General features: G+C 43.3%; 1 protein-coding gene across 1 annotated transcript in view; it reads left to right on the forward strand.

Moving 5' to 3' along the window:
* SEC16B (SEC16 homolog B, endoplasmic reticulum export factor) overlaps positions 1–20,051 on the forward strand; it is a 49,190-nt gene that overhangs the window by 17,328 nt on the left and 11,811 nt on the right. Inside the window, 6 exon segments of the mRNA XM_012802708.2 lie at positions 6,452–6,549; positions 8,457–8,538; positions 13,805–13,922; positions 15,711–15,822; positions 17,478–17,583; positions 19,869–20,009. Coding sequence (XP_012658162.1) covers positions 6,452–6,549; positions 8,457–8,538; positions 13,805–13,922; positions 15,711–15,822; positions 17,478–17,583; positions 19,869–20,009 — 657 coding nt within the window.

Here is a 20,051-nt window from a genome sequence, read left to right on the forward strand (position 1 = left end):
TCCTAAATATTTCATCTTCTTTGGCACTACTGTGAATGGGATAGAGTCCTTGACTGCTTTTTCAGCTTGGCTGCTGTTGGTATATACTATATCACAATTTATTAATCCATTCATGGGTCCATGGGCACTTGGGCATCTTCCATGACTTGGCTATTATGAATTAAGCTGCAATGAACAACTATCTTTGTTATAAAGTGATTTTTGGTCTTTCGGATATACACCTAGTAGAGGAATTGCAGGATTAAATGGCAGGTCTACTTTTAGATCCCTGAGTATTCTCCATACTTCTTTCCAAAAGGGACATATTAGCTTGTACTCCCACCAGCAGTGCAGAAGTGTTCCCTTTCTCCACATCCATGTCAACATCTGTAGTTTTGGGATTTTGTTAAGTGAGCCACTCTTATGGGAGTTAGATGATATCTCAAAGTGGTTTTGATTTGCATTTCTCTGATGATTAAAGATGAGCATTTTTTCATGTATCTGTAGGCCATGCGCCTATCATCTTCAGAGAAGCTTCTGTTCAAGTCCCTTGCTCACAATGAAGTGGGATTACTTGTTCTTTTCTTATTAATAACTTTTTCTCTGTGGATTCTGGTTATCAAACCTTTGTCAGAAGCATAACCTGCAAATATCCTCTCCCATTCTGAGGGCTGTCTGCTTGCTTTACTTACTGTGTTCTTGGCTGTGCAGAAATTTTAGTTTGATCAGAGCCCAGTAATGTATTTTTGTTGTAGCTTCAATTGCTAGTGTGTGTGTGTGTGTGTGTGTGCAGGTGTCCTCCTCATAAAGTATTATCCCAGGCCAATTTCTTCAAGTGTTGCGCCTGCATTCTCTCCAAGAATCTTTATAGTTTTATGTCTTAAGTTTAAATCTTTTATCCAGTGAGAGTCAATTTTTGTTAATGGTGAAAGGTGTGGGTCCAGTTTATCCAGCATCCTTTCATGATCAGAACACTTAAGAAAATAGGTATAGAAGGGACATTTCTTAAACTGATAGAGGCCATCTACAGCAAACCCACAGTCAACATCATATTGAAGGGAGTAAAATTGAAAACATTTCCTCTCAGATCAGGAATCAGGCAAGGTTGCCCATTGTCTCCACTGCTTTTTAACCTTGTGATGGAAGTATTAGCCATCACAATCAGGCAAGAGAAGGTGATCTGATAGGGTCAGAGGAGATCAAACTTTCACTCTTCACAGATGACATGATTTTATACCTGGAAAACCCCAGTAACTCAACCACAAAACTCTTAGAAGTGATCAAGGAATATAGTAATGTCTCAGGATACAAAATCAACACTCAAAAATCAGTAGGTTTTATATATACCAATAATAGTCAAGCTGAAAAAACAGTCAAGGACTCTATTCCCTTCACAGTTGTGCCAAAGAAGATGAAATATTTGGGAATTTACCTAACAAAGGATGTGAAAGATATAGAGATAAAGAGAATTATGAAACTCTGAGAAAAGAAATAGCTGAAGATGTTAAGTGGAAAAACTTATCATGATCATGGCTAGGAAGAATCAACATTGTTAAAGTGTCCATATTACCCAAAGCAATTTACAAATGTAATGCAATCCCTATCAAAGCACCACAGTCATATTTTAAAGATCTGGAAAAAAATAGTACTTCATTTTATATGGAACCAGAAAAAAACCTCGAATACCCAAGACATTACTTGGAAATAAAAACAAATCAGGAGGAATCATGCTACTATTTTTCAAACTATACTATAAACCTATAGTGATCAAAACAGCATGGTATTGGCACAAAAATAGAGAGTAGATGTATGGAACAGAATTGAGAACCAAGAGATGAACCTAGACACTTATCGTCATTTGATGTTTGATAAGCCTATCAAAAATATAAATTGGAGGAAAGAATCCCTATTTAACAAATGGTACTGGGAGAATTGGCTGGCAATTCAACATCCATCTAAAAGGAGTATGTCAGAATCTTTGGTGATGCTTGGGAAATTATCAGTTATGATATCCTCCAGTATAGGGCTTCCGTACTGTTGGGTCTCTCTTCTGCTCCTTTAGGCATACCTGTGATTTATATGTTTTTGCACTTTTTGAGTTCCATAATTCTCCAAGAGATTGCTTTGGTTTTACCCTTTTCTTTTCTGTCTCTTGAATGAGTGAGTTAGTTCAAAAGCCTTATCTTCTAGCTGTGAGATGCTTTTCTTTTCATGGTTTAATCCAGGCATCCTCAAACTATGGCCCATGGGCCACATGCAGCCTGCCTAGGACATTTATCCAGCCCGCTGGGTGTTTTTGCTGCCGCTGCCTGTCCTGCTTAGCAGCTGACTCATCCTGGGCCCCGCAGTCCAAGGTCTGAGGGACAGTGAACTGGCCCCCTGTTTAAAAAGTTTGAGGAGGGGATTGGTATGCTCCCACTTAATGGACACAATGTAAGGGTATTGGCACACCTTTTGGGTGTGGGACACAACTACAAGAGTGGCTTTACCTAACAGATGCAAATATTGCAATCTAGTTATTTGGACTCTCACATTAACCTGAAATAAAATAGAATAATAAAATAAAAATAGAGATGGGAGGAAGAAAAAAGAATATATAATGCAATATATTGCCTGGACACTAGGTGGTGCTCCAGGTTTAGGACATGAAAAACCACACTGCTTCTTCTGCCTGCTGTGGGACAGGAAGTCACTAGCTGGTGGCTGTGGAGACCTGGTCTTGTTTTCCTGATTTATTTGATTTTAATCTGGGTGGGGTTGCTCCACTGATGTTCAGTCCCCACAGGGTTGGGAGCCTGAAACATATGTCAGACTTTTTGAGACTCATGCCTCGATTTTCCAAACAGTTCCCTGAAACCCCAAAGGGGTTCTGTATGGTTAGCAGATTTGCCTAACTGGCAGTGTCTATGTGTGAATCAGCCTAGGGTGTCTGCCTGTGCCCAACAGGCTGAGTCAGAGCCTGTCACACAGGGTGGGGGGACCCTGGAGGTTGTTTCTTCCCTGCAGCACTCCTACACTGGTGGCACCTGGGGCTGCTGGCTTCTGTCCAAGCAGTTTCGGCATCCAAAACCACTCTCTCGTGCCATTCCCCTCACCTGTGGGCTCAGACCCTCCCAAAACGACTCCAGCGAGCTCCCAAGTTTGAAAACCTTTAGAGTGCTACCCTTGCCTCCAGCCTTTGTTGCTGGCACCCCAGAGTCCAGCAGAATCTCAGCTCCTGCTCATTTCTCCCTGCTCTCCTTGCCTGGAGGGACAGTCTCCATTAGAGTTCAGCCCGGTCCCCAGTTCACCACTACCAGGTGCTGACAGGGTGATTGAGACTCTTCTGCAGCCTTGATTGCTCCGGGATTCCAAGTGTAGGCTTTGTCTCTGGGTCGTGGACTCCCTCACATCCAGCTTCTCTGTGGATTTTCCTCTGCTCCTGACCTCCTTGGTTCCTAGAGTCCCATGCTGTCTCACTGTGCCCTTGCAATGTTATATCTGGATGGGACAATCCAATAAGAGGGGGCTGGAGTCCCCTTGCCCCAATCATGGAGAGTGGCTGATGAGGAGATATCTAATCTGCCATCTTGGAGCCGACCTCTTTTAAATTTATTTTTAATTTTTCCCATTTTTTTATTTGAATATATTAATACAAGTGCAGTTTTTTCATATGCATCAAACTTTATTTATTTAAAAATACTAGAGGGCTATGAACGTTTTTATTACATGGATACACAGGGCAATTTTGTTACATTGATTTATTGCGTCGAGGTGAAGTTAGGGCCTTCAGTGCATCAATCACTGAAGCAACACACATTATACCAACCAAGCAACCTCTCATCATCCACCTTAAATTTATTTTTTCACTATATACTAGGGACTTGTAATTTCACCAGTGATTCATTTATTCAACAAACATTTATTAGCAGCTATTACTTTTAAGACATTGAACCCAGTGGGAGATACAGAGATAAATCAGCAATGAACTCTTCCCTTAAGAAAGATAAATAATGACCATGACAACAATAGCAACCAAAGCAAAGATTTTGAGAATACTTTCTACCTGCCAGGGACTTGCTTACATGTATTGTCTTATATATCTTCATAGAAACCTTGTAAATTACATTCTCCTTGTTTTATGTATTTACAGATGAGTAAAGTTAGCAAGTGAGAGAGCCTAGAGTTTAGATGTAGGCAGTGTGAAGCCTGAGTTGGGGCTTCTAACCACCCACCATACCACCTTTCATAGCTTGACCCAAAGGTAAGCAAGAGACAGATGGATACTGCATGGGCTTGGAATCATTTGCAAGGATAAGATTATAAAAATATATCGAAACATTTATTCATATTGGACTGGGCTTTTATTTCAGGCGTTGTGTGAAAGTGACCAAATCTTTGATATTCAAAGTTTGATATCCTTGATATAACTTCTCAATTTCTTCAGTTATTCTCAAGTTATTCCTCAGTTAAAAAGATTATTAAATAGCTAAAGCATCCAAAAGGACTAACTCTTAATGTCATCGTTTTATTTGCATTGTATATGTGGCTGAATTCCCTAAATGTATCTGCTAAATTTATTTGCGTTCTCTCTCTCTTCCAATAAGATTACATGGGGGAGGTGTTGGGAAGGTTTAAGAACTTTCCTTTTTTCTTTTTACTTTTTTTTTTTTTTTTTTTTGAGTGTTGTGGTATCAGCCTAGCTCGCAGCAACCTCAAGCTCCTGGGTCTAAACAATCCTCTTGCCTCACTGTCCTGAGTAGCTGGAACTATAGGCACCCACCACAATGCATAGCTAATTTTTTCTATTTTTAGTAGAGATGGGGTCTCAGTTTTGCTCAGGTTGGTCTCAAACTCCTGAGCTCAAGTGATCCTCCGTAACTCAGCCTTACCACAGTGCTAGGATTACAAGTGTGAGCCACCATGCATAGCCACGAACTTTTTAATCAGAGGTAGAATTACCTTATCAGTGACTCTCCATCCAAAAATTGCATTATTTTAATATAGTTATTAATATCAACTCTCTAGCTCATAAATAATGCCCAAAATGGAATGAAGTGGTGAATATGTGTGTGTTTTAAAATTTGAACTCTAGGCTCAGTGCCCATAGCTCAGTGGTTAGGGCGCTGGGCATACCAGGGCTGGTGGGCTCGAACCTGGCCTGGGCCTGCTGAATAACAATGACACCTACAACAACAAAAATATAGCCAGGCATCATGGTGGGTGCCTGTAGTCCCAGCTACTTGGGAGGCTGAGGCAAGAGAATCGCCTGAGCCCAAGAGTTTGAAGTTGCTGTGATGTATGACACCATGGCACTCTACCAAGGGTGACATAGTGAGACTCTGTTTCAAAAAAATAAAATCAAATAAAAATAAAATTTGAACTCTAAGTGCTTCACCTAGTTAAGGGTGCCATTAATTCAGCATATGAAAATGTGTGATAGTTAATAAGCAATTAGTTATAGAGTTAGGTGGGGTAGGCTGTCACATATACTGGTATAAACATAATAGCACTTTAGTTCTCTGTATGTGGGAGTGCTGGACAGGTGAACAGATCAGGGGAGCAGCACTCCTCCAAGTACTCAGTGAGATTCAGGATGTCAGAGGGTCTACTATCTTCAACTTGTCGTTTCGGAAGTTTCCCGGGTGTCATCTCCATTTCAGGCAACCAGATGGAAAAACACACAAGAACTGGGCGTGTATAATTTTATGGGCTAAACCCGGAGGCAGCACACAGTACTTTCATTTCCATCTGATTAGAACTTAGACACATCCAGGCACAAGGGAGGCAGGAAAATGTAATTCAGCTCTTTGCCCAAGAAGAAGAGCATGAATTTTGGCGGGCAACTGGCAGTCTCTGCTGCAAGTTCAAAAAGGCATTGTTCGTTTAATACGCCCCCACAAGTACCATTTTGCTACTTATCCAGGGTGTTCCAAAAGTCCTCATATGTGGGAAAATGGTAACAGCGGGTACCATTGGAATGTGTTCTCCAAGAGTAGGAGAGAAGACTTTTTGTGTGTGTAGAAAGAGGTGGCCCACATGCCTACACGGGGAGAATGTTTTGTAAATATTGGTAAAATTTTATACTGAATATATTGTAAATAAAGGCACATTGAGCAACAATTTCCCATTTTCCCTATGTATGGCAACTTTTAGGACACTGTGTCTTTTGTGACTCAATCCTTGGGCTGAGGTGCTTCTGCCATTGTTGGTGCTTAGGTTCATTCAGATGTTTGGTAACTTTCGCTAATGACATGAGGCTAACTGGCAACCATGTTTGAAGGGAAGCTAATGGGACAGCATCATGAATTTTGATAAAGTGAAGGCTGGAGAAGGAGATAACCTAGAGAAAAGTATGGTGCCACTTCCTTGCTATTCCTGGTTCCTGGCTATTCCACTCTCCTGTTCATATGTAAGGCCCAAAGAGTTATCTGGGAACCCAGCCTCTCCTGCTTAGAAGACTACTTACCAGTGCCTATGTTTTGGTTTTCAGGAAGCCTTGGAGTGGGCCATGAAGAACCACCTGTGGGGCCATGCTTTGTTCCTATCCAGCAAGATGGACCCAAGGACCTACAGCTGGGTCATGAGTGGGTGAGTTGGGACTTAACAAAGCAGATCAACAGAACAGTGAGGGTTCCTCACCAAAGGTGGGGGGTGAGGGTGGGAAGAAATGCAAGATGTACCCAAAAGCCACACGCTCCAAACAGCCTTCCAAATCCTCTTTTCTAAGTTGGAGATAGCATTTCTCTTTTCCAGATTCTTATAACCTAGACACAGATATAGTCTTTCTACCTGCTAAGTTGAAGAAAATTTCCTAGGGCCAGAGTTTGCAAAAGTTAAGTATATTTCTAAACTGCGGTCATCTGCTCTCTTTGGGAGGGGGCTATTCTAGCCGGTTCTAACAGTGAGGGAGTAAATGATCACTTGAGTTTACTGGCAGAGATTTAGAACCCAGGGTTTTGATGTAAGTCATTGCCTGCTGCTTAGTCTTGCAGCGTGGAGGTCTGGGGGTTGCAGGACTGTGAGCCATGCCAGGAAAAGGAGTAATAGAATTGGGAGTTAAATCCAGCAGTCTACATCTATGGCAGCAGAGGCTGTTGAGACCGAAGGTTAGACATCATGCCAGCACACTGTGATCTGGGTGCCAGGGTGGACAAAGAAGGATATCCAGGCAAGGATGCATAGCCAGGTGTTTGGAATAAAGGAGATGAAATAGTAAAAGAGGATTGGGATGAAATGGAGGCAGTGGGTACAGGGGTGCTGGGTGAAGAAGGGTTTCTGAATGAGTCCTTCAGGCTCCAGCTAGCTTCCATGGGTTGCCAGGGCCAAACCTGCGATAGGTGGGGTGGGAGACCCTCCTGCAAGGAGCGGGCTTGGGTCAGACAGTGGAAGGATGTTGCCTACAAGTGTTTATCATGTGGTGTTGGCTAAAGCTGTGATGCTACCCCCTCGGCCTAATCTAATCCTGTTGGGCAGAGCTTGGATTAGAAAGAAGCAGGACATTTCCACTTGAAGTTCAGTCTGTGGGCCTAATGGCTGTCACCTACCTGGGTGTTTATCCTTGATGATGGCCTCACTCATGTCTCTCTACTAATCTAGCCCCCAGTCTTCCCAGGGAGTAGTGAAGCTGCTGCACATTTCATTATGCTCAGAGCCTGGGGAGCGAGGAACACTGACATTGGGGTGTGATAAGTGCTCTGAGCTCCTGTGGCCTGGGTGCTATTAAATAAAAGATGGTGCTCTGAGGGTTGATTTTCCTTTGGGGTTTGAAAATGAATCTCCCACAACCCCACATTGTAGCATACATCTCTGCTATACATTTTTGCCTTGGGCCATTGATTTTTGATGGGGCCCAGTGAATTGTAAAAAATGTCTCTTACTGAGTATGCTTAAATCTCAAATCAGCTGTAGAGCTTATTATATCCTTGTTAAGCATATCCCATGGTTTGTCGTCAGCAGGATCATTTCTGGTCCCTCTTCCACGCCTCTTTGGTTACTGAAAATGGCTATTTAGTGCTTGTGAGTAGAAGTACTACAGGCTTGTGATGAGCTAGAAAAACAGCACCGAGGGCTGTGGGCTTGGCATATAGGAGGGCTGTGGGGTGTGGGGTAAGAGTGGCTGGGAAGGGGGTTCCCATGGAGAAGAGCTTCTAGCTGAACTGCTGTGGCCCTCCAGGGGCCTTGAGATGGCGGTGGGTTGCCCAGTGATAGAACAAGGCCTACAGAAATGGTTATTCCTGAATTAGGTTGTGAGTGCTAGGATGCAGAATGTACACCCCAACAACGAGATCTACCTGGGGAGTGTGATAGAATGAAGGACCAGCCAATCTCCCCTAGAAGGAGGCTATGCTAGGGGTTCAGCAGAAAGCAAAGAGATGGTGGTGTTCCAAAAGAAGGTGCCAAAATCAAACAGAAATATTCAAGGCTCCAGGCCTTATTTGGAATGAGTAAAGAGGCTCCCTGGGTGTGGTCCCCACTGATTGTCCCTCTCTCTGCAGCTTTACCAGCACACTGGCACTCAACGACCCCCTGCTGACCCTCTTCCAGCTCATGTCGGGGAGGATTCCACAAGCAGCCACGGTACCCTTGGGATGGGATTCCTTCAACACCCGGTCATCCTAAGTTTTTGAGGTGGGGGAGTGGGAGCTGCTCAGGAAGGCATCAAGGGCCTTCAGGATGAGGCAGGATGATGATACTGGTCTGTTAATCACCTACCACATGCCTGGCCCTGTGTAGGTGCTTTGACGTGTATTATTTTGTTTAATGCATGGAGGTAGAAATTATCTGTTTTGCAGATGTGGAAATTGAGGTGCAAAGGTGTAACATGACTTGAGGTTCAACATAGTGTGTAGTAGGGTCAAGATAGCCCCAGTTCTGTCTGGTCCTCCCGACAACATCACTGCTGCCTGCTGCGCTGCGGACAGCTTGAGCCCCTGCCCTGCTCTCCAGGCTCCCCTGGCAGAGCTGCCCCTCTCTCTCTAAGGAAAGCCTTCTGCTACTGCACATTGGTGCTTCCAAGCTGGAAAACCTGGATTTTATATCTTCTAGAGCTGAATGTGTCTGAGGAGAAGTCGGGGGCCAGCTTGGGCAGTTTTCTCATTAGGATAGACTTGATATTTTTGTTCCAAAGTATTCCTTCTTATATTTGGAGTCTAGTAACTTTACTAGGTTATAACTTGGTGTTGAGTTTCTGGGTCAGTTTTTTTTTAGGGTATATATGGGATGCCATTTTAATATGTACATTCATATCTTAGAGTTCAGGGAAATTTTCTTAAGTTATATCCGTCAATATTTGTTTTGTTCCATTATTATGGTTTTCTTTTCAAGAACTCCATGTATACAGAGGGTGCCAAAATGTATACACATTTAAAATTTTTTTTTATTATTTTATTTTTTTTAAATTTCAGGTTAATATAAGGGTACAGATGTTTAGGTTACAATGTTTACATTTGTTAGGTAAAGTCCCTCTTGTAGTTGTGTCCTACACACAGGAGGTGTGCCGTATACCCTTACATTGCGCCCATTAGGTGGAAAGACATTAATCCCCCTCTGTCCTCCCCTCTTCCTCTCTTTTTCCCCCTCCTCCCAACTTGAATCGAATTGAGTTTTTCTTTTGTGTGGGCTGGTATTAGTTCATCTACTGGCTTCATATTAGTATTGAGTACCTTGGATACTGGCTTTTCCATTCTTGGGATATTTTACTAAGAAGAACGTGTTTCAGCTCCATCCAGGATAATACAAGGATATAAAGTCTCCATCTTTATGGCTGAATAGTATTCCATTGAATACATACATACACCACAGTTTGTTAATCCATTCCTGGGTTGATGGGGACTTAGGTTGTTTCTACATCTTGGTGATTGAAAATTGAGCTGCGATAAACAATCTAGTGCAAATGTCCTCATGATAAAATGATTTTTTTTTTTTCTGGGTAGATGCCTAGTAATGGGATTGTGGGACAAATGGAAGGTCTAATTTGAGTTCTTTGAGAATTCTGCATACCTCTTTCCAAAGTATATTTGTTTGCAGTCCCTCTGTAAAACTAGTGTACTAGTGTAAAACTAGTCCCATTGTAAGAATGTTCAAAAATACATATAAATTTTAAGAAAGGAAAAAACTGTATTAAAATTATAATACTCAGTGTATACCAATAATGTTTGTTATCTTGTATATTGTATCTTCTGTTTCTTCACTTGATCTTAGCCAAAAGGTCGAGAAGCGATTTCTTCTGTTTCTTGTAATTGGCAAACATGTCTTGAGTATTACAATTTTATACAGTTTTTTCCTTTCTTAAATTGTGTATACATTTTTTGGCACCCACTGTATATATGAAATATGTATGAATTATATAATAATTTTTCTCTCTCTTTTCTTTTCTTCTTTCTTTCTCTCCTTTCCTCTCTTCCCCACCTCTCTCTCACTCTTTCTTTTTTCTTCTTTCATTCTCTGTGTCTTACTGTGTTCTCTCTTACCAGTGTTGCTTGCTTTGTGCTGTGTCCCTTTCTCTCTTTATTGTAGCAGTTCTCAACCTGTGGGTCATGACCCCTTTGGACTGTATTAAGGGGTTGCAGCATTAGGAAGGTTGAGAACCACTGCTTTATTGCTTTAATCCCCCCCCCCACTTCTCTCCTGAGCTCTGTAGTTCTCTACTGAGTCCATCATCTTGTCCTTGAGCTTTTATACTCAGATGTTTACTCTTATTCATAGAGGGCATTGTTTCATTATTTTACTTAAATTCATGATGAAATGTTTGTTGACAATTTTTCATTTGTTTTGTGATAGCATCTTCATGGTGAATGTTCTTTCTGGCCTCCATTTATTTTTCATGTTATTTTCTTCTCCCTTTTCTTCCCTTCTCTTCCCGTTCCTTCCTCCCCTCTTTCTTTCTTTCTTTCTTTTGTTGAGGATGCTTTGAGGGTACAGAGAACCAGGTTACACTAATTGCATTTGTTAGGTAAAGCCCTCTTATAATTGTGTCCCGCTTCCAAGAAGTGTGTCACACACCATGACCCCCACCTCCCTCCCACCTTCACTCTCTCCACTCCCCTCTTCCCAACCCCCCACCATGTACTAGGTCATCAATTGTCCTCATATCAGAATTGAGTACATTGGATTCTTGCTTCTCCATTCTTGTGATGCTTTACTAAGAAGAATGTGTTTCAACTCCATCCAAGTTAATACAAAAGATGTAAAGTCTCCATCTTTTTTAGTGGCTGAATACTGTTCTGTGGTATACTTATACCACAGCTTGTTAGGTTTGCAGAGATTCTGTGCTTATTCCTTGATGTTATGTAACTTAAAGGAGTTGAATCTATCCTGGACCTAATGTAATGTTATTTACATTAGGTTTGTGCTGGGCAGGGATGAGGGCCATATTTTAGGCCATCTGGCATTTTCTGCATGACCTGGAAATTTCCATGTGTAGACTGTGCTACTCCAGCCAGTGGAGACAGCTGGGGATCCCTTTGTTTCCTGTCCTCTCTCAGTCTCCTCCCAAATGAACCTTTGCTCAGTCTCTATCACTTTTGGCAGCCTTTTCTCATATCCTGAGGCTTGGAGATTTTAAAATTTCTTTTTAGTTTTATTTATTATGAGTACATGGTAGTTGATGTATTTGTGGGGTACATGTGTTTTTGACAAATGCTAGCTTTAATGAAAATGGACTTTACACTTTTGCTTTTTTGTCCTTCTTATTTCTTGGGGGGTAATTCCAATAAAAGAAAAGAGAAATGACGGCCTTCATGCCCCCATCATCAAATCAACTGGTTATTTTGTGACACAGAGTGTGCCTCACAATTCAGCTGACCATCCTGCGCTCTGCAGCAAAATTGCACCATGTCACAAAGCACTAAGTTCGGGAAAGGATAAAATTAGCTACAGTCCATTGGGTCTTATTGCAGTGAGAAAGTCAGCTAAATTTCCCCTACTCTTAAAAGCTGAAGAGCCAGAGGTAATGTGCCAGAGCGGTACTTGATCTTAGAGTTTGGGAGTTTCCTAGCACCCTTGCATCTAGATTAGACTGGACTTCAGTTAGGTGAATGGAATATGGAAAAGCGTGGCAACTGGACAACACAGATGGGGTCCCCTACAAGTTTCACCTGGACTCTGCTCCTTACTGAAGTGTAAGCTTAGCTTTGTTGCTTAACTTCACAGAACCTCAGTTTTTCATCTTTGTGGGGATTTAGTGCCTAATGAATAGAGTTATTTTGAAAATTAAGGGAGAGAGGCGATCCGAACATACCAACCACCATGCCTGGCCCATTGAAATTAGTTAATATTTGTGTTCTTTCCCCTTTTCCTACCATAGATGTACTTTATGGTGATTTTTTTTTTTAAGATGACTCAGGGAGGAGATAGAATAGTGACTTTGAAGTTTTTGTGTTTGTTTGTTTAAAAGCTTTTCTTCTTTAAATTTCTTCTTTTAGAATTTTTAGATTCAGCAAGAAGGGGCCTGGCTTATAAGCTAAAATGGAGGTAATAGTGGCATCCAGCACATGGGATCAGTGGTAGGAGAAATTATGGCTCATGGTCCAAATGTGATGAATGAGACCTGCTGTTATTATCCTGATTTACCATAATCCTCATGTACACTGCACTGCCCAGATAAACAAGGAATACATCTAAAATGGGGTTGGATAAAGCATCTTTTATTCCTTGGAATAATTACAAAGTCCAAATAATTGTGACTTCTACATCTTAGTGATTATTGTCAATCTCCTGCTCTACCCATCTATGTAACAAACTGGGGGTTAGATTGGTCTGCAAATTACTTCTTTCCTCTGTAAGCTTCCAACTGTGCGTGAGTTCACACTTACATGTAATTTACAAAGTGCAAACCAAGTGTGAAGCACTATGCTATGTGCTTGACATAACCATCTTATTTTATTACCAACAATAACCCTGCTAGGTAGAAATTATGATCTCCATTTTAGGGATGAGGAAACAAAGGTTCAAAGATATTATTAAGAAACTTGCTCAAAGTAATGCAGCTAGTAAGGTGCAGAATTCAAGTTGGAATCAAGTTGTTTCTATGAAATTATATTATTTCTTTCTTGATATTTCCTTCCCTGAAATCTCCTTTATTTAGAAGGGTGTCCCAATGGCAAGATTGTAGGGACAGCACAGTGTTTGTGAGTCTCCATCCCATTTCCAGTCCTCTGTTTACTCTCTGCTGCCCCCTGTTGGAGTTTTGCTGCCTCTGCAATGCCTGAGAGATAGGGCATAGCCCTTGGCTGGGAAGAAGATGAATGCAGATTGAGTCCTGTATGGGCCCAGTTGGCTCGATTTTCTCATTCCTGAAGTGGCAGTAGGAGCTGGACTTCATACAGTTGTTATCATGAAGATTAAATAAGATGATATGTGCAAAAGGACTTTGTAAAAACAGAAATATTAGTCATTTGGTAAGACATAAAGCAGGCCTGTGTTCCCTTGACTTCTGTGACAGGCTATGTCCTCCTCTCCTTGTCAGCTAAGGATGTTTGATCTTCTGTCTGCCACTGACACATCGAGGTTTTTATGAGTTTTGTCTTTAGCAATTTGGGTTGGGGATACTGGGAAGAAATTTGAAAATTCATAAGTGACCAATAATGTCATTTTATTTATATCCCATTAACCCTATGTGTGAATGTATCTCTATATATCTGTCTATCTGTCCTCCTGCCTATCTTTCTGTGAGTTTTGCTTTATTTAAAAAGAAAACTCTAAATTAGTGAATGACAGCATTACAAGCAGTATCGAGAGCATCCCCTGAACTCCCAAACAGGAAATGACAACAATCTTATTTACCTACGTTCTGGCCAGTCCTAACTGACCGTGTGCATTTGCATTATTTTCTGCTGTTTTTCAGTGCTGTGGGGACAAGCAGTGGGGAGACTGGAGGCCTCACTTGGCTGTGATTCTGTCGAATCAGGCTGGGGATGCGGAACTGTACCAGCGTGCGATTGTCACCATGGGAGACACCCTGGGTAAGCAGATACTGGCACTGTCCCTTCCTCTTCTCTAGAGTATGTCCAGGCCAGCTGTAAACATCTTGTCCTCAGATTCTGTGCAGATTCAGAATCTATGCCTCAGGCTTTTTCCTGGAACCTCTGTGTGGAGAAAGAAACTCCAGGGAAAGTCATGTCCTTCTTGCCTGTTTCCCAGAATTTCTGGTACAAGCTAATGGTTGTAGGCCAGGCCCTTGCTGTGTTGTGTTCTGCTATTATAGGAGTCTCCCTTCAGCAGATGACTTTCTACCCCTGGGTGAGGTTCCCTTGTAGTTGGAGTTAACACAGGAGTCATCTTGCCTATTATTGACAGTAGCCCCTCAGTGACCAGTTCAATCAGAAAGGAAATTCTTTTTTTTTTTTTTTTTTGAGACAAAGCCTCAAGCTGTCCCCCTGGGTAGAGTGCTGTGGCATCTCAGCTCACAGCAACCTCTAACTCCTGGGCTCAAGTGAGTTTCCTGCCTCAGCCTCCCAAGTAGCTGGGACCACAGGCACCCGCCACAACGCCTGGCTATTTTTTGGTTGCAGCCGTCATTGTTGTTTTGGCGGGTCCGGGCTGGGGATTCAAACCCACCACCATAGGTGTACATGGCTGGCACCTTAGCCGGTTGAGCTATAGGCGCCGAGCCAGAAAGGAAATTCCGTTTTGGCCTGAATTGCCCTGGGTAACACTGTAGTCTTTACTTTCATCATTTCTTTGGGAATGTGGTCTTATAAACACTAGGGACTGTTGAATGTTCCAGATTAGTGGTTCTCAAATTTGGCCAAGGGGTAGAACATCTAGAAATCATGGTGCTCTTGGGAAGCTTTGTGAAATGTTGCTTTGTTAAACTTAAAATAGCTATGTGTGGGGTTGTGTCAAATCACATGGAGGTCATACAGCAGCCTGGATCAAAGGGAACTGGTGTTTGTTGAGCTCTTCTTGGTGCCAGGCATTGTTCTAGGCAGAATACCCACTTGAATTAATTCAATTTTGAGACAATGGAAAATGTATGGGAGAACATTTAAAACTGTGAACAATTTGGTAATTAAAGGGACTTTTATGAGCACTAGGAAAAGTCTTCTATTGTTTGACTTTAGCAGGAGAAGCAGTGGTACCCTGGGAAGCTAAATTTAAGAATTGCTGGTGCCAGTGGTCTGTTTAACCCTCAGGAAGGACTAAATTAATGTTTAGAGAATTCCTAATCAAAAATATACCTAGGGAGGCCAGGCTTGGTGTCTCGCACTTGTAATCCTAGCACTCTGGGAGGCCAAGGTGGGTAGATCGCCTGAGCTCAGGAGTTCAAGAACAGCCTGAGCAAGAATGAGAGCCTGTCTCTACTAAAAATAGAAAAACTAACCATGACAGGTGCCTCAAAGGGTAGGCTCAGTCACTTGGGAGGCTGAGGCAAGGGGATTGCGTTAGACCAGTAGTTTGAGGTTGCTGTGAGCAATGACAATGACACAGGACTCTACTGAGGGCAACAAAGCAAGACTCTGTCTCAAAAAAAAAAATTGAAATGAAAAGAAAAAAAAATTCACCTAGAGGAACATGAAATAGTGTCTTATTTTGACTGAAGAGAAATGTAATGTTGGAGGCCAAAAATACTGGTGGGACAGAGTGGGGTTTGGGGGACTGTGACTCATGCTATGGGAAGTTCATTCATTTATTCCCAAGAGGCTTCTCCTCTCAAACCCCTGGGACTATTCCTGCACCTCTCCTGTCCCACCCAGTCGATGGTGCCTACAAGGTGTGGCTCTTATTCTGTTCCTGCTCTTCCCCTGCAGCTGGGAAGGGGCTCGTGCAGGCAGCTCACTTCTGCTACCTCATGGCTCACCTGTCCTTCAGCTATTACACGGTGAAGACAGACCATCTGGCCTTGCTGGGCAGCAGCCACAAGTAGGTGACCCGGAGAAAGGAAATGGGAAGGACGTTTTCCACAGGATTGTTTTAGCCCTAGCTGGGTTTCATGGATCCATTTTTCATTTTATTGTGTCAGTTTCAGGCCTTAGGTGGGACTGTTTTCTGTGCAGGTCTGGGCAAGGAGATGCCCAGTGGACGCCATATGACCACACGATGGGGTGAGGGCTTTAGGCCCCCGAGTCCTTCCTGCTCTGGGCAGTGCTGAGCTGGTTCTTTTGGGTTGTAGTGTGCCCCTGTGGCCACTGGGTGGCACCTTGGCTCCATAATCACAGATTGTCTCTGGAAAAAGCAGTTTTAAGAGTGTGGGTGTGCCATCTTGTATTAGATCCCCCTGGCCTGTTCTGAAAGTCTAGTGGGGGCAAAATTGGAAAGTGGAAGAAGCTTATGTTTTGTCCCTGTTTGGGGTCCTGGCACCCCCACAATGACTTAGTACACAAGCCACTTACAGTTCCACTGGTTCCTTGTTCTTTGCTGTCTTTTCATACAGAAAGACCTCAATAAACCCTCACAAAAGAATGAATGGACAGGCCAGTTTGCTCCCTAGTGCTACTCCCTGTTCTGGGTCTCCCTATCCCCTCTCCTGATAATCGTCAAGATTTACTAAACTCTTACTTCTTGTCTGTCGTTTTCTTTGCCCTATTTCCTTTAACTGTTAACAAATTTACCCTATGAAGGCTGTATATTTTTAATTTTCATGAATAAGAGGAAAACCAAGGCACAGAGAGGTTAAATAACTTGTCTAACATAATATAGCTGCTGTGTGGTCGAGTTGGTTCTCAAATCCAGGCATTCAGGCTGCAAAGCTTTTGCCTTTAACTCTTGCCCCAAACAGCCTACATTGTAACAACACATCTATTTCAGAGCCTACTCGGTCAAGCCCTGGTCCCTGAAAGCTTATCAGAGAAGCCCTTCTGTGCCCAATATCATAAAAAGTATATCTGGGTGCATGTACACTTATTCTCCTATTTTTGTGTTTCGTGAGGAAATTTCTGAAGCCTAACCCCCAGGAATACCCTCTGACAGTGATTTCAAATGCCATGGCAAGTCACTGAGGGGAGAGATTTCAGAACAGGTGGGATCTTCTTCCTCACTGGCAGAACAAATCATCATTTGGATCCCTGGCTCAGTGGTACTCGTCATCCTCTGCCACACCCTCTTGTCCCAGTGCTCCCATGGAGTCCCATGGAGTATCACATGGCCTCTTCTTTTATGCTGCTTTGCACACAATAGGGGTGCCTTTCACAGGTGCATGCCAGGCACTGGCAGGAAAGCTAGCTCTGAGCGTGTGTGAGAGGCACACCCAGTGCTCCCCGGAGCAGCTTGTCCTAAGCTACTACCCTCTGGTGAGAAGGTGCCCCCCGCCCGCGGCCTCTGTCTCCCAGAATCTCTGGTGCAGGTTCTCTTCTGTTCCCAGCCTCAAGGAGGCAGAGGGAGGGGAGGCAGAACATTTACTCTGGAGGCCCCAAGTCTCTTTCCTCTTTTGAAGCTGCCTCAGGGACCAGCCCAGGGTGGAAACTCTCCCATGAAAGGATGCAGCTGGAGTTTAGCTATCTACTAGGATTCGAATCTTGTGTCTGCCCTGCTCTCACCCACACACCTCAATCTCTTTTATTGTTATTCCCTGGTTCTAGTCAAGAGTTTTTGAAATTTGCAACAACTGAGGCTATCCAGAGGACGGAAATCTTCGAGTACTGTCAGATGCTGGGCCGCCCCAAATCCTTCATCCCTTCTTTCCAGGTAACCGAACTCAGATAAGGCCACCACCTTCACTGTGCCAGATAGCTGTGGGCAACTGGGTTTCCAGGTTTGCTATTTGTTACGTAGTATCTGGGGCTAAGTCATCTACTGAACTTTTCCTCATTAGTTTGGAAAGGTTTAGGATTTCTTTTTATTTCCCTGGAAGTTTTGCATTTTATAATATGAAAGCAAAACTTGGCAGAGACCTCCCTGTTGGAGGCTCCCTCCTCATTCCTGACACGTGAAAGTTGTGTCTGCAGTCCTGTGCCTTGCACCTCACTCCCAGGGCCAGCACCCTCTGCTCTCCTCTCTCTTCCTCCCTCCTCCTTACCCTCCACAGCCACCTCCTCCTTCTGAGGCTCCTTCTCAGGTCTCTGGTGGACTTTTACAGCCTTCTACCTCTGCAAATCCCTCCTGCTCTGTCCCTGGCCCTCACCTTTCTTTTTTTCCTCTCAGGGCACCTTTCTTTTTTCTTTTCAGCTGGGCTGGAGGCCCCCATCTCTATCCTCTCTTCTCAGCTTCTCTACTTGATGTCCCATTGTCACCTGAAATTCATAAAGCCTACTGCTAACGTCGTATCATCCTCCTGTCATGTGCCCCCGGATCCAGCATTATTGCTTTGTTCACGGAGGTTCCCTTCACCACTCTTATTTGTGTGACTAAAGTGGTGGCCCTCGGTGGTGCCAGCTGTAACAAAGGGGTGATAGAGGTTCCTTGTAATGGAGCTGACATGGATCAAGTGGGAAGGCCCTAGAAGAGCGTCTGACATGGAGCACCTGCTCTCAGTGTAGACCTCATGGCAGTCATGGCGCTGGCCCCCCAGCTGGACTGCAGGGCCCCTGCTGACATTTAACTCGTGCTGCTTCTGCGTCCTTTCAGGTGCAGGCACCTGTCTTCCTGCCTGCGTTATCTTCTTTAGGCAGAGACCTTTTCTGCTGATTCTTTCTACCTCCTTTGGGACAGGGTACTGAGAGTACACACAGCAACAATAACACACACACACACACACAGCAAAAACAAATGAAACCTTGACAATGAATGACTGCATTATACACAAATGACACATGTAGTGACTTCTCTTCTTTAAGGGTTTTGTCAAAGACTCACCTTTTCAAGCCAAGCCTTACCTCATCAGCTCTTCTTTGAACTTTCTCTCCTGGCTCTTTGGTCTCTTTTTCTTTCCCTTCATTTTTCATCTCCCCTGTCAGTTATTTGGGCACAGCTTTGGGCTGGCAGTGATGAGATGAAGCAGCTTTATCAGCCACGTTCCGTGTGCCTGGCATTGTGCTAGCCACAAGAAGCATCTTGTGGTTTATTTTGAATCCCAAGAGGTAGGCATGATTACTCCCTTTTATGAAAAAGGAAACAGAAGCTTGGAGGGCTTGTATGTTATCAGCGGACATCTCTGGCATTTTCTCCAAGTACTTTATGCTCCAAGTGCTTTATGTGGATAATTTCACTTAACCTTCACAACAACCAAGGTGGTAGGTAGCATAAGTATTCCTGTACTGTGGAGAGGAAACTGAGGCACAGAGTGATGAGGGAACCGGCCCAATGTTTCACACAAATAGGGAGCTTGGATTTGAACTTGGGCCTGCCTGATACCAAAGTCCTCATGTTTGCCCTGTCACTCCTGCTTCTGTGGAAGCTTACCTGTTTTTGTCAGCACTCTCCAGTGTTTTTCAACTATCCTACCTCACGGCACACTATAGTTAAATTCCTATAGTTAAATTGGACTTGTAGGTAAATTTCCCCAGCACACTTAAATTATGTTGATTCAAAAAAAAAAAAAAGTAAAAAAAAGAATATACTTACTGTGCTTTGAACTTCTTTGGAAAACAATTTTATTAATGATTTAAAGAATTTTTGTGGCACACCTAAGATCCTCTCCCAGCACCCCAGTGTGCCATTGACTTTAAGTCCCTTGAACTGGGGTCTATTTTGGCTTCTTTTTCTATACCTGTTGTGCCTGCCCCTGTGCCCCACAAGACGTGGGTTACCTACTAAGCAAATAGTCCAGGGCATTTTCTATGGTGACCAGGGCCCAGGAAGCTGAACTGATGTGACTCCAGTCCTTTTCTCCATAATAGAGGAATTGCTGGCTGGATTTGGAACTGTGCCTGTGCTCAGATAAAATACTCCAAACGGCACAAGGCTTTTGATATTTGGACGTCAGAGTTAGCAGAAGCTGGCAGTCAGCTGACTTCCAAGAAGCCTTATCTATATTTCTCTCGTTTCCTATCCCTGCCTGGGTGGACTAGTTTCTGACCCTGTTCTCTTCACAGGTGTATAAGCTCCTTTATGCTTCCCGTCTGGCAGATTATGGCCTCGTGTCCCAGGCCTTGCATTACTGCGAAGCCGTTGGCACGGCTGTCTTGAGCCAGGGAGAGAGCAGTCACCCTGTGCTATTAGTGGAACTCATCAAGGTGAGCCTCTCAAAGGGTCCTCTGCAGTTGTTTTATCTGCAA

This window comes from Otolemur garnettii, unplaced genomic scaffold (assembly GCF_000181295.1).
Source record: "Otolemur garnettii isolate 467f Iridium unplaced genomic scaffold, OtoGar3 scaffold00016, whole genome shotgun sequence".
In the NCBI taxonomy this organism is placed as follows: domain Eukaryota; kingdom Metazoa; phylum Chordata; class Mammalia; order Primates; family Galagidae; genus Otolemur; species Otolemur garnettii.